The sequence below is a fragment of the Ochotona princeps genome, chromosome 18 (genome assembly GCF_030435755.1).
Source record: "Ochotona princeps isolate mOchPri1 chromosome 18, mOchPri1.hap1, whole genome shotgun sequence".
NCBI classification, from domain to species: Eukaryota; Metazoa; Chordata; class Mammalia; order Lagomorpha; family Ochotonidae; genus Ochotona; species Ochotona princeps.
The window spans coordinates 45,580,634-45,593,274 of record NC_080849.1 but is presented as its reverse complement, the minus strand read 5'-3'; the positions used below and the strand labels follow the sequence as shown (position 1 = coordinate 45,593,274).

General features: G+C 45.8%; 1 protein-coding gene across 1 annotated transcript in view; it reads left to right on the top strand.

The window, feature by feature from the left end:
- Positions 1 to 12,128, top strand: part of AKAIN1 (A-kinase anchor inhibitor 1) — a 65,865-nt gene extending 53,737 nt beyond the window's left edge. Inside the window, exon 2 of the mRNA XM_058676984.1 lies at positions 11,609 to 12,128. Coding sequence (XP_058532967.1) covers positions 11,609 to 11,802 — 194 coding nt within the window. The 3' untranslated portion in view covers positions 11,803 to 12,128. The remainder of the gene's footprint in view (positions 1 to 11,608) is intronic.
- The last annotated feature ends 513 nt before the right edge of the window (positions 12,129 to 12,641 follow it).

Sequence of the window (12,641 nt, the reverse complement as noted above, 5' to 3'; positions counted from 1 at the left end):
AACGGGGAAGGACAGAGTTTCCCTGCACACAACAAGTCCTTGGCATTTCACTGTCCTGGTAGAAAGGCAGGAAATTCCATCCTTACCTCACACCAGGCACAAACGTCAGTTCCAGGTGGGTTAGAGTCCTAAAAGTAAAAGCACAACTGTAAAGTTCTTAGAGATTGTTAGCCCAAGATGGGAACCAAAGACGCTGGCAAATGATTAACCAGAAAGGGAAAAAATTATTTATTTGACTACACCAAAACAAATATCATCTGCTTATTAAGAACACTATAGGAGCACAGTGCAATAGCCTAGTGGCTATCCAGTATGGACACTGGTTCTACTTCTGGCTGCTCCACTTCCCTTCCAGCTCCCTGCTTGTGGCTTGGGAAAGGAGAAGAGGATGGGCCAAAGCCTTGGCACCCTGCACTCATGTGGGAGATCAGGAGGAAGCTCCTGGCCCCTGACTTGAAATTGGCTCACCTCTGGCTATGGTGGCCACTTGGGGAGTGAATCAATGGAAGGAAGATCTTTCTCCTTCTGTCTATAAATCTGATTTTCCAGTAATAAGTAAATAAATCTTAAAAAAAAAACCCAGACTTTTATTACAATAGAGGAGGGGTGGAGAGAGTAATTGATTTTCCATCTGCTGTGTTTGGGACTGGACCTGGCTGGAACTCTATCTGGGCTGCCCGCCTGGGTGCAAGGATCCAAATACTTGGGCCATCTTCTACTGCCTTCCTAGGCACATTAGCTGTGAGCTGTATTAGAAGTGGAACAGCTGGGACTCAAACGGGTACCTGTATGTGATGTCTGCATAACCAGTAGGATGGCTTCACCTGCTGTGCCACAGTGCTGGCTCTGAGCACAACACATTGGTGAAGCAACGGCAAATAGAGACACACTGATATATATGATGCATTAAGAAAAGGAAAGCAATTTATAGAAAAATTGCAAAAAAACTAAATGGGTACTTTATAAAAGGGAAAATGATCATAATAAATACATCCCTTTGAAGGTAGTCAACCTCATTTATTATCTGGGAAATGAAAATTACACCCAAGCGATGGAACCCCATGCTTGTCATACGGGGACATTTAAAAATATGACACAGAGTATTTAGTGACATGGGATCTGTGAAGTGTGAATGGTCGTTGTGTAAATTTGTACAATTCCGGGCCCGGCGGCGTGGCCTAGCGGCTAAAGTCCTCGCCTTGAAAGCCCCGGGATCCCATATGGGCGCCGGTTCTAATCCAGGCAGCTCCACTTCCCATCCAGCTCCCTGCTTGTGGCCTGGGAAAGCAGTCGAGGACGGCCCAATGCATTGGGACCCTGCACCTGTGCGGGAGACCCGGAGGAGGTTCCAGGTTCCCGGCTTCGAATCGGTGCACCGGTCCGTTGCGGCTCACTTGGGGAGTGAATCATCGGATGGAAGATCTTCCTCTCTCTCTCTCCTCCTCTCTGTATATCTGACTTTGTAATAAAAATAAATAAATCTTTAAAAAAAAATTTGTACAATTCCTTTGGATAGCAAGATGCTAGGAATTAGTAAATTTAGCATGCTGATTATCTATAACCCAGAAGTCTACTCCTATTTCTAGATTCTAGAAACTCCTACACATCTACAGTGAGGACAACGTGCATAGCAAGATCATTCAACAAAGGCAGAAATTAGAATGAAGCGAAATGTTGCAACAGTATCAAGTGATGGCAAAACATTAAAGAAAAACAAGACAGTAATTATGAGAAATCAAGCAGATTATTTACCTTTAGCTGGAAAGAGAGGGTATGACTATAAGGAGGCTCTCAGATGGCTTCTTTTGTTTTTTTTTTAAAGATTTATTTATTTTTATTTGAAAGGCAAACTTACCGAAAGGACAGAGAAAGATCTTCCATCCACTGATTCACTGCCCAAATAGCCGTTACAGAAAAAGCTCCAGGCTGCTCGCTTTGGATCATGGATAAATAGTTGAAAAAATATGATAGAAGAATTTGTGATTGAAGGTGAGAGAAACATGTAATATCTACTATTATGGGTTAAAATAATATTTTACTTTGAATAAATAAAACAAGCATGACAATACATTCAGCACAATCACTGTATGCTCTTGAATCTTAACTGGCTATTAAGTCTTGTACAAACATTTTCTATTTACCATAGATTGCTTACTAGAGGCTGGTAAGGCCCTATCTATGGGTGCAATTATTGGTATGTAATTTGATTTTGTATTTGGGAACCTGATTTGCATCCTCAGAGAGAACGGTTCTCTCACTGCCTTGGTTAATTCCTTTTTCTGCATCTCAGACCAAGAGCTTAACACATTTGCCCTGGAGTTGTTGTCACTGCAGCCAGGGTTTCCCAAGATACAGAATGAAACGCGTGACATTGGCTTTTTGTCACTCAATTCTAGCAGACACATCAGTTACATTCTCTTTTGAAATATCACAGGGGAAAAACAGAGATATAAAACACCTGATCCCAGCCTTTACTTCCGTTTCTGTTTCTAGTCACCTGTTCCATTTTTCTAATTAACCCCAACACAGTTAAAAAAAAAAAAAGCCAAGACTGATGATTACAGAGTAAAAAAGATGTTTAAAAAAAACCACATGACCTCAGATTTCCCCCTAGAGAGAGCATTATCAGAGCAGCTTTGCATGTCTTGTCCAGTTCATGGATGAAGCAATGACGACTTGTCTTCTCATGCCTCTGCTTTAAAAACAATCATGTTTTTACCTTATATTTTATATTATTTAACTATGAAAAGACCATGCCTCTTCCTGCAAACTTGTCCTTGCATATTATGAAAAAAGCTGCATGGATTTCCTTTTTGTGTTTGCACCCAAATACACTGATCTTTTAACTCCATTTCCCATGAACTTTTTGAAATTCCATCATAGCAATCAGTGTGTGCAAGGTTCAGCACGTTTGGTAACCTGAAGGTGTGTTTTCTTGACACTGTTGGCCTCGCTGCTCATAGGAACAAAATCACCTGGGATCATCCCTGCACCTAAATGGAGCTTGTTTTCATGCTGTTTTGTTCTGGAAAGAATTTGGAACCACATGGAGGGAGCTGAGAAGGACTCTTACCGGAATGCAGCCAACCAGAAGGGCAGAGGGCAAGGGAGAGGAACTTGCAGTTAAAAAAAAAAAAAAGGCCACAAATTGGCCTGGTTATATGTTGGCTCAAAACCATTTAAGCTTCCTAACCTTCTCTGGCCAGTGTGCTTTCTGCTTCTCGCTGGAAGACTTGCACTGCGGCCAACCGTGTGTGTTCAGCTGTTCCCTCCCGGGCAGCCAACAGACGGGAGTGGACAGAGAAAAGCTACTACAACAGCCACTCATTGACTGATGCCTGCTGAGTTCTCCTGGGAACATTGGGTGCTGGGGGTGCTGGTAGCCGGACCGATGCAGGTGGGTCTCTTGGGGCAGGTGCTCCAATGGGAGAGGGTGAATAATACACACCAGTGTAGGAGGAGCTATTATTGTAGCCGTTTGATAGCCAAGGAAACTGGCTAGCCCCAGGTCTCACAAGCAGTGACTACAGGATACTTAGACACTCACAGGTAAGATATATGTATTGACTTCAAAGCCACAGAAAATTCTGCATCCGCGGCGAGGAAGGGGCAGCGTGTGAGATGGAGCAGCAGACAAGTGCTGTCTTGTAAGACCCTGAAGGTCAAGGCGAGAGGTTGAGCTTTCATCCCCAAGTGCAGGGAGGGGCAGGCCACAGAAGAGTTTTGAGCAGGTGATTGGACTTCACATTTTTTAAAGTTTTATTTGTTTTTCTGTTTATATATTTGTTTGAAAGGGGAAGTGAGAGAATCTCCCATCTACTGGTTGACTCCCCCAAATTGCTACAACAACTGGAGCTTGACCAGGCTGAAGCCAGGAGCCAGGAGCTCCACCCAGCTTCCCACTTGGGTGGCAGGGACTTCAGTCATGAACCACTGTTTCCAGGGCACGCGACGTGGGATGCTGACGTAGGAAATGGTGGCTTGCTCCATTGCTCCACAATGGTGGCCACTGGGTTTATGTTATAAAAAAGCGACTGCGTGTGACACAGGCAGGAAGCAGGAGGCCGTTTGGAGGGTTTGAACACAAGGGAGTGACTTGCCATGGAGTAAAGCACTGAGCATGGGCGTGAGGGGATGTGTTCGTGCCTTTTCCACTTCCTGTGGAGGACAGTCCTTCCTGTGCTGTGGGCTGGCTGCTGGGGCCCTGCTTTACTTTCTCATCCTGAAGGTGAAGCAGCAACTCTTAGGTGCCACGCACATCAGCGGTGCAAAGCTCCAATCCCGGCTCCAGCGAGTGGAGGAGCAGACCCCAAGCACCTGCTGCCAAACACTCTTCTGGGCCTTCGTTAACATCTGTCAAGAGGCGATGCTTGGGGCTTGGCAGCGTGGCCTAGTGGTTAAGGTCCTTGCCTTGATCCCATATGGCCGCTGGTTCTAATCCCGGCAGCTCCACTTCCTCTCTATCTCTCCTCCTCTCAGTATATCTGACTTTGTAATAAAAATAAAATAAATCTTTAAAAAAAAAAAGAGGCGATGCTTGATCTTGGTTTGTCTGTTCAAAGGCTTCATAGCACCTTTGGGAGACAAGGAAAATCTTGGCCTGCCTTAGGCAATCCTGGCCGAATGAGGTGCGTGCTTTGAGGAAGTCAGAATTTGAGTGAGGATAGTTCTTGGAAGGCTCTCTGCCTCCTACCCCCATTATGGTTGAACACATTCATCATTGGGAGTTTAAGGAGTTTATCTGCCCTTTAAAACATGTTTTAGGGCCTGGCGGCGTGGCCTAGCGGCTAAAAGTCCTCGCCTTGAACGCCCTGGGATCCCATATGGGCGCTGGTTCTAATCCTGGTAGCTCTACTTCCCATCCAGCTCCCTGCTTGTGGCCTGGGAAAGCAGTCGAGGACGGCCCAATGCATTGGGACACTGCACCCGCTTGAGAGACCTGGAAGAGGTTCCAGGTTCCTGGCTTCCGATCGACACAGCACCGGCCCGTTGCGGCTCACTTGGGGAGTGAATCATCGGTTGGAAGATCTTCCTCTGTCTCTCCTCCTCTCTGTATATCTGACTTTGTAATAAAATAAATAAATCTTAAAAAAAAAAAACAAAAAACCCCGATGTTTTAAATTTCTTTGAAAGGCACAGTTTCTTCTCTCTCTCTATCTCTCTCACCCCTCCCCACCCCCCAGGTACTGTTGCTCTCTGCTGGACCACTTCCCAAATGGCCACAGCAACTTGAGGCTGGGTCAAGCTGAAGCCAGGAGCCTGGGCCTCTATTGCGGTCATCCAAGCCCTTGGGCCGTATACTTCTGCCATAGCTGACTTAGCAGGAAGCTGGATCAGGAGTGGAGCCACCTGGACTTGAACATATGTGATGTGAGTTCAGGTGGCGGTTTAACCTACTGAACTACAAGATTGGCCTGCCTGCCTTCCTCCCTGCCTTGAACTGTTCCTGGGACCTCCAGCTGCTTGGGCAGCAGGGAGTTGTTTAAAGGAACGGGATAGGCACAGCTGACCACAGACTCCTGCAGTGGGAATACAGGGTCACACTCAACGGCTGCAGTTTTGCAAACGTATGTGAGAGATGCTGCGATCCATACGGCTCAGATTCACCGCACAGCATTACTGAATTCGCAGCCCCTTTGTGTCAGTGAGACATGGAGGGGATAGGTGAGAAATTTTGACATTACAGAGGAATCGTTTTTGAAAGATTTGGAGTGACTTTCTGGGAAGGGAGACAGAATTTTACTGGGTCATCTTTCTCTGCTTTAGCCTCCTTAAGATTTTTGCCATACCTTCACTTTCTCCTAGGAACAGGAATGGCTTTTGAGAGATTCGTTAAATTCTAGACTTGCATTTTCCGATGACTTAGAGTGTGAACTCTGGGTAACAAGGATTATCAGTGCAGATCCGTGGTTTGGAACAACTGTACCAATCTGATAGTGGGGGTGTTGATAGTGGAGGAGGCTGTGCCAGGGGTACGGGTTTGGACTATGGTGATTTTCTGTGTTTTAATAAAAATTTTTCGCTCCAAAAGCCAGGGTAGACTGCTCAGCTGAAACAAACAACTCCACCCCTCTCCATCCCCATCACCCCTCCTCCGCCCCGCCTACGGTGCCTTAGGTCTGCCGCAACACTAGCGGCTGCCACTTGGGGGCAGCAGAGACTGCGGAAGCTGGAGGAGCCCAGCGCCTGGAGAGGCGGGTTGCTGGACTGGGCGAGGGTGCAGCAGTGTGTCCTGCAGGACCCGGCCCTGCCTGGGGAAACAGAGTGTGGGATTCCCGGGCTTCCTGTGGTCGCCCTGCTTCCCTTCCAGTGGACGCTCTGCCGTCTCCTTCAATGCATGAGGTCACATACTGTGCCTGCCTGCCTGCCTGCCTGCCTGCCTTCCTTCCTTCCTTCCTTCCTTCCTTCCTTCCTTCCTTCCTTTTTCTATTCTCTGCGTATCTGACTTCCATATTTCCCAGGCGGCCTCAGCTCAAATCGCTGGAGTCAGAGTGCAGGGACCGCCCCCAGCAGGGTTTGCTTGGAGTCTCTGGTAATGCGTCCGTGCCCGTTCTGGGAAGTGACTCACTTACACAAGGTGAATGGCACCGGCCATGCGTCATTTGCTCAGGTCCTCTTCTATCCCCATGTTGTTCTTGAATGGGACAAAACCCACCCATCAGCTTGGATCTCCAACCCTGAACCCTTCTGTGGCAGATGTCCTTTAGCCACCATGCCTACCAGAAGCCTAAAGCTCTTGGGAGGCGTTTGATGTCTGCAGTCTTTTGGGGTGAAGGGAAGAAAACCCAAGTTTCTGTATCAAGCAGATTGGCCGGTTTTGGTGGTGTTTTCTAAGACCACGTGTTCCCTGCCTCAAACTCCTCGGATGAGAACCCTTGTCCATGTGCCCTGAGTTCACTCTGAGATCCCATGGTCCAATGTGTTTATTTATCTTGTTGCTTTTGGAGCTTGGTTTAGAAATGTTTGGCTACTTCCAGATCACAAAAGAGATTTTTCTTTAAAGCTTGATTGTTTTGCTTTCCTTTAAAACACACACATACACACTCTCTTCTGTCGTCTCTCCTAAGTGCGTGTGTGTGGTTTTAAGTTTATAGCCCAAATAGAGGGCATGGTGCAGAGAATTCCCACCCATGCTGCTGCCCGTACACACATCCAGCTTCCCTGCGGTCAACCTTGCTCATCAGAGCCACGTGTTTATTGCAGTCTACACATCCTGATGGACACATGAGTGCCACCCAGAGCCTGTAGGTCTCAGTAGGGTCAAGTCTGGGTACTATGCTTTCCAGGGGTCTGGACGAAAGTCTAGCGACCTGCACCCACCTGTACCGTATCATGCAGGGCAGATTCACTGCCCTAACTCTTTGTGTTTTGGTGGTGTTACCACTCTCAAATATAGATAACTTACCCGAAACTATTACTTTGTATGTATAAGTGTCAAAGGTTCAAGTTCGTTGTTTTTCTAATTGAGTGGCTATGTGACCCATCTCCGTTGACTGAAAATACCATTCATTCCCACTCTGTAGCAGCCTCACTTTTGTTATAAACGAGTGTCCCTATGTGGGACGTTGTATATGGATTGTCTGTTTGATCCACTTTTCCATCCCTGTATCAATAAAGTATTCCAGAATTTACTGATCTTTATAACTGGGATAACCTGGAAATTGGGGTGTTTTCTAGTCATTAGTTTTTCCCAAAGTTACTTGTGCTTTTTTGGGGGTTGGGGGTGGAGGCAAAGCATTACAATGTGAGTCCTTCTTAGGTGTGACTGGCCACTTCCTTTCCTTTTTGAGCTTTACTGGCACCAGCCATTATGGCTTCTCCAAGGAGCCATAATCTGCTAATTCAGCCTCATTTCTATTATTGTCTAAAGTAATTTGGTGGATCTACAGGATGAAAGCTTCCTGTGGTCCTGTCAGTTGGGGAAGCGTGTGTCTGCCCTGTCCTCTCCTTTCCCCCTCGGCATTTGTAAATTCCCTCTGCCTTTCAAGGCCTCCTCCACATTTTGCATTTCTCTCTCCTCCTCGGTTATGTCCCATGGCACAGAGGAGAGGCTACATGGCTGCTTCAGCCTCCGAGAAGTCTGCAGTCCCCTGGGTCCCTGGTTGGTCTCCTTCTTCAGTCTCCTGTGTCCCCCTCTTCCATCAGGCTCCTGCTACTCAGGCCTTGCTGCCACACGCATCTGAAACGTTCCACGGGACTTTGATCCTCCTCTCTGGTTTTCTCCTGCCCTCTGCGCCCACTCCCTGTCCTTGGCTGCTCAATATCTGCTTATTGCTTCAGTCGCCTGACCCCCAGACTGGAACCTTTCCTCTCCTGCTCTGCTTCTAGCTGGTGCTGCAGCTAGAGATGATTGGGTTGCTTGATTCTTTGATGTGCATCCAATTCTTCTGCTGTATGAGTGACTGTTTGGTCCCACCTTTTAATCTCTACTTCCTGCTGTGAGAGCTCTGTACTCGGTGAATGAATAACACATTTGGCCCCATTGTCTGTTGCCCTCCATAGTCCATGAACATGACTGCTGCTCAAATCTCTCTCTGACTTACCTCATTTTGCGCTTTCCCAAACACCTGCACATAGTTCAGGAGTAGCATGCCATGTTCCGGAACAGCATCGTAGGCAGTCAGCGGTGCTTCGTTCTGGCCAGAGCCTGACCTGACAGGGATGGTGGGCACAGTGGGGCCTCACTCGCATGTGACCCACAACAATCCTGCCTTTCACCTCTGGATTTCAAGTCCACTTGCCTCTGAGCTTCAAATTCTCCCTGTGGAGGCCCTAAAATGCTGCTTTTGATTTAGTTATGAGGCATGGGGGATGGCACAGCTTAGTGGGGGTGGGTGGGTGGTGGCAAGCTAAAAACTCAGGAGTAGTGACTTTCTGTTATTGGAAAGTCACCTAGGCTTGTTGGATAGCAAAGCATCATGGCCAGGAAAACTCATTAGCAACTAGTGCAGAGGAGTGGGACCTAACATCTGGTCCTTCATGGAAAATTCCTGTAGCTATAGAGCTGGAAAAAGATTGTCAGCCTGTTATTAAAAGGATCAGAAATAGGTCTCGTACTGTGTGTTCCATGTGCTAGTCATTGATGAATGATGATACTGTCTTTATGGTCTTAAGCAATCAGAAGGGAAGATAAAAATATGTCTGATGGTTATCAGCAGCAGCAGCACTGCGTCTGAGGGGGCAGGGTGGGTACTGGCAGCTGAGCTCTGCAGGGACCCGAAAAGGCACTTGTGCAATTGCATATTTAGTGACCCAGTGGAAAGAAGTGAGCCATAGAGACTCAGTTTAGGTTGCAATCTCTGTCACATGCCTTGTGTGATCCAGAGAAAATTACTGCCCGATTTTGCCTCTAGATGGGAACAATTACTTTTTCCAAAAGGTGTGTATTTTCGGAAATACAGTATTAAAGGAATAGAAGGTGGTACTTAGGGTCTTGTGGGGATGGGTTGATGTAAAATTGTATGGGGAGACTCTTTCATGGTTGTTAGAAGCATAATTATAGTGACTATCAATGAGGAACGGGGTGCAAGTGTTAACCACATCACAGGTAGTTCCCTCAATCTCTCCCTGGGGCAGCAAGGAACAGTGGTGGAGGAAAGCTTAGGCCTGGCTGTTGAAGACCAGGCTCCCGTAGGGCCCTCCGGGAAGCAAGGACCCTTTGGCTGCACGGGGAAATAGTGGAGGTGAAAGATGCTGATGACAAAATTAATTACGTCACACGTTTGACTTCAGTGTGTTTATATTGGGCATTGAAGACTTTAAAGCTAATTAAATTGGTTCACCATGTCTTTTGTGGAACACAAGAACAGTGTTGTAAATGTTGATTAGGCTTAGGCTATAGGACATCTGTATCATGTGCAACTAGGCAGTAGGCCACCTACCATGGCTAGATGACTCACTACATTGAAGTAAATTAGATGCATGGAAGTAAATAGAAGCATCCCAAGGACTGTTGGCTGGCTCTGTGTCCTGTCGGATTCCTGTGCTTTTCTTTGCACCGTCCCTTCCAGTGAGTGCGACAAGAACATCAAAGACAAACGCCACCATTCTGGGAGTGAATCAGGATGGAAGATCTCACTTCCTCCGTGTGTTTTATTTAAAAAAATAAAACTTCGGTCATGTCATGCGTGAATGTTCTGGATTTCTCTGCTCAGTTTGCTATCTATTGCCCATTTTGTCTTGCTTTTTTATTCACTGTGCTGTTCTTTGTTTTAAGCAGGCTTACCAATGTTCAATAGATAGCGAATACTTCAGAGGGTGTGTGACAGTGTTAAATGAATGCCGATTACATATTTAAAAAGATAAGACCTGCCTGACATTTCAAAATGACTCAAAATTCTCTCACGCAATGTTTTTCTCATGAGTGTATACATTCTGTTGTTAATGTCTCATCCCTGGTGAAAACCGTCTCTCATTTGTTCTAAACACATTTTCCTACTGGTAGTAAATTTGAGTGGAGAAAAGCAAATGAAGATATCATACTGAATAAGGATTGATGCCAATTCTATTTATCACCTCAAATATACACAGGTGGAATTTAAAATGCTCAGGATTGCAGTCAAGTGTTAGAATACTGAGTATTTTGCCATAGATGAGTTAGTGTTAAGCTTCTTTCAAATAAAGGTGGGGAGGCAGGCAGTAGGGAAGGGAGACAGGGATGTATCACTAGGTTCCTAAATCCATATTGTGAAATATGTGAAATTTGTTCACTTAATATAAATAAGTAAAAAACTTAGAAGAAAGTCAAAATTTCAGTAGCCTTAAACAAATTATACATACACATCTATTTTATAGTTAATATATACATACATATGTATATGTGTTATGTAAATTTCCCAGATATTATATATATAATATAAACATGCATGCATATATATGTATGTGTGTGTGTGTGTATATATATATATATATTATATAATTTTTCCTCCTATCATGGGTAGGACCTGGAGGGGGCCATCTGAGGACTAACATAGTGAATTGTTGATCCCTGGAATCCCAGGCTCTTCCCAAAAGGTATTTACACCCCAAAAAACTTATCTTTAATTCCTTTTCTCCACAAACTTTTTCAGTCACATGGTATATGCTTGGCTGCTGATAACATCTTATGGATGAGACGAAAGGAAAGAGATTTGTTTTCACAACTTGCGAAAGAGCTCATGGTGCGGGGCTGCTGATGCCCGCAGAGCTGGGCTCTTCTCAGCCACGTCTAGAATGTGGGTGTTGTGCTCTGTGCTCACTGGGAGAAGGCTGCAGTACCTTGGCCACTGTGTCTGCTTCCCATGTGCAAGAGGGGAAACACAAAACAGCCACAATGCAAGATCAGTCTCTTCCCAAAAGTTTTCCAAGAGGTATTGTGGACCGGAGCTGTTTCCAGACCATCTCCAGCAAGCAGTTCAGGGTAGTGGGGAATGAAAGGCGCATGCATTGCTCTGGCCAAACGGAGATTCTGTTGGAAAGAAGAAAGGGAGATGAGAGCTGCAGTGCTCCAGAAGCTCCCACGCAGTTCACTGGACTCCCCAGCGTGTTCCTACCATCTTCTCTCTTATCCCTCTGTGTCATGGTTTCTGGAATTCTCTTCTTCTCACCTGCCTTTCATATTCTTGGCTAGGTGAGAAACCTGGAAATGAGCCGGAAGAAGTGAAGCTGCAGAATGCCAGCAGACAGATTGTGCAGAATGCCATCCTACAGGCTGTGCGGCAAGTCTCCCAGGAGAGCCAACGGATGGAAGCCAGAAGCAGCGACAGCCGGAGTCGCTTCCAGCTGGGCATGGGGAAGTTAACCAAGAAGCATGAGAAGGAGTAACACAGTAGCTCTGGCTTTGGGCACACGCTTGGTTTCCAGCCTTCCTGTTAGCATAGGACGCGTCGTCAAATCGTTGCCAATAAAGCAAACCAAAGTGTCACTGACACCTAGCAGTAGAACGAATTCACACTTGCCCTTGGCTGAGAAGCAGATTTGAAAAAGTGTGTTAGATGATTTGGATCATATTTATGCAGTGCCTCTGAAACCCACGGGGCCAAACATGACCCTGTTGTTGCAGAAGTAGTTTGCAGCACAATTAATGTCAAAGTAATATTCTTTTTTCTCTTCTTTCTCCTATCTCCTCTCCTCTCCTCTCCTCTCCTCTCCTCTCCTCTCCTCTCCTCTCCTCTCCTCTCCTCTCCTCTCCTCTCCTCTCCTCTCCTCTCCTCTTCCCCTGCCTTCCTGCCTTCTGTCTCTCTTTCTCCTCTTTCTTTTTCTCTCTCACCCTACCTTTCTTTTGGGATTCTAAGTGTTTTTAAAATTTACCTCTGCCTTTCATATCTTCTTTCTGTGAATTTAACCAGAAGTTTTTTTTTTTAATTTCTAACATGTTAAATATGGTGTTGTGTTCTTTACACTATTTTTAAAAAGGATGTTGTAAAAGTGAGGGGTTGATGTTTTAGTCCCTTTCAGATACACAGTTGAAGGCTTTATGGTGTAGGTTCAGGTCCAAGATCAATTTAGCAAAGGCAAATGATAAGGCTGAGTCCTTCAGGATCTTAGCGAGGTACATATTGATGTTAATTTTAAAAGCAGAGGAGTTTAGGCTTTTAAAGAACTCAGTCCTTTAATCCCAATTCTATTGGGAAGATCACCGATTTCTTTTCCCACCCCCAGGG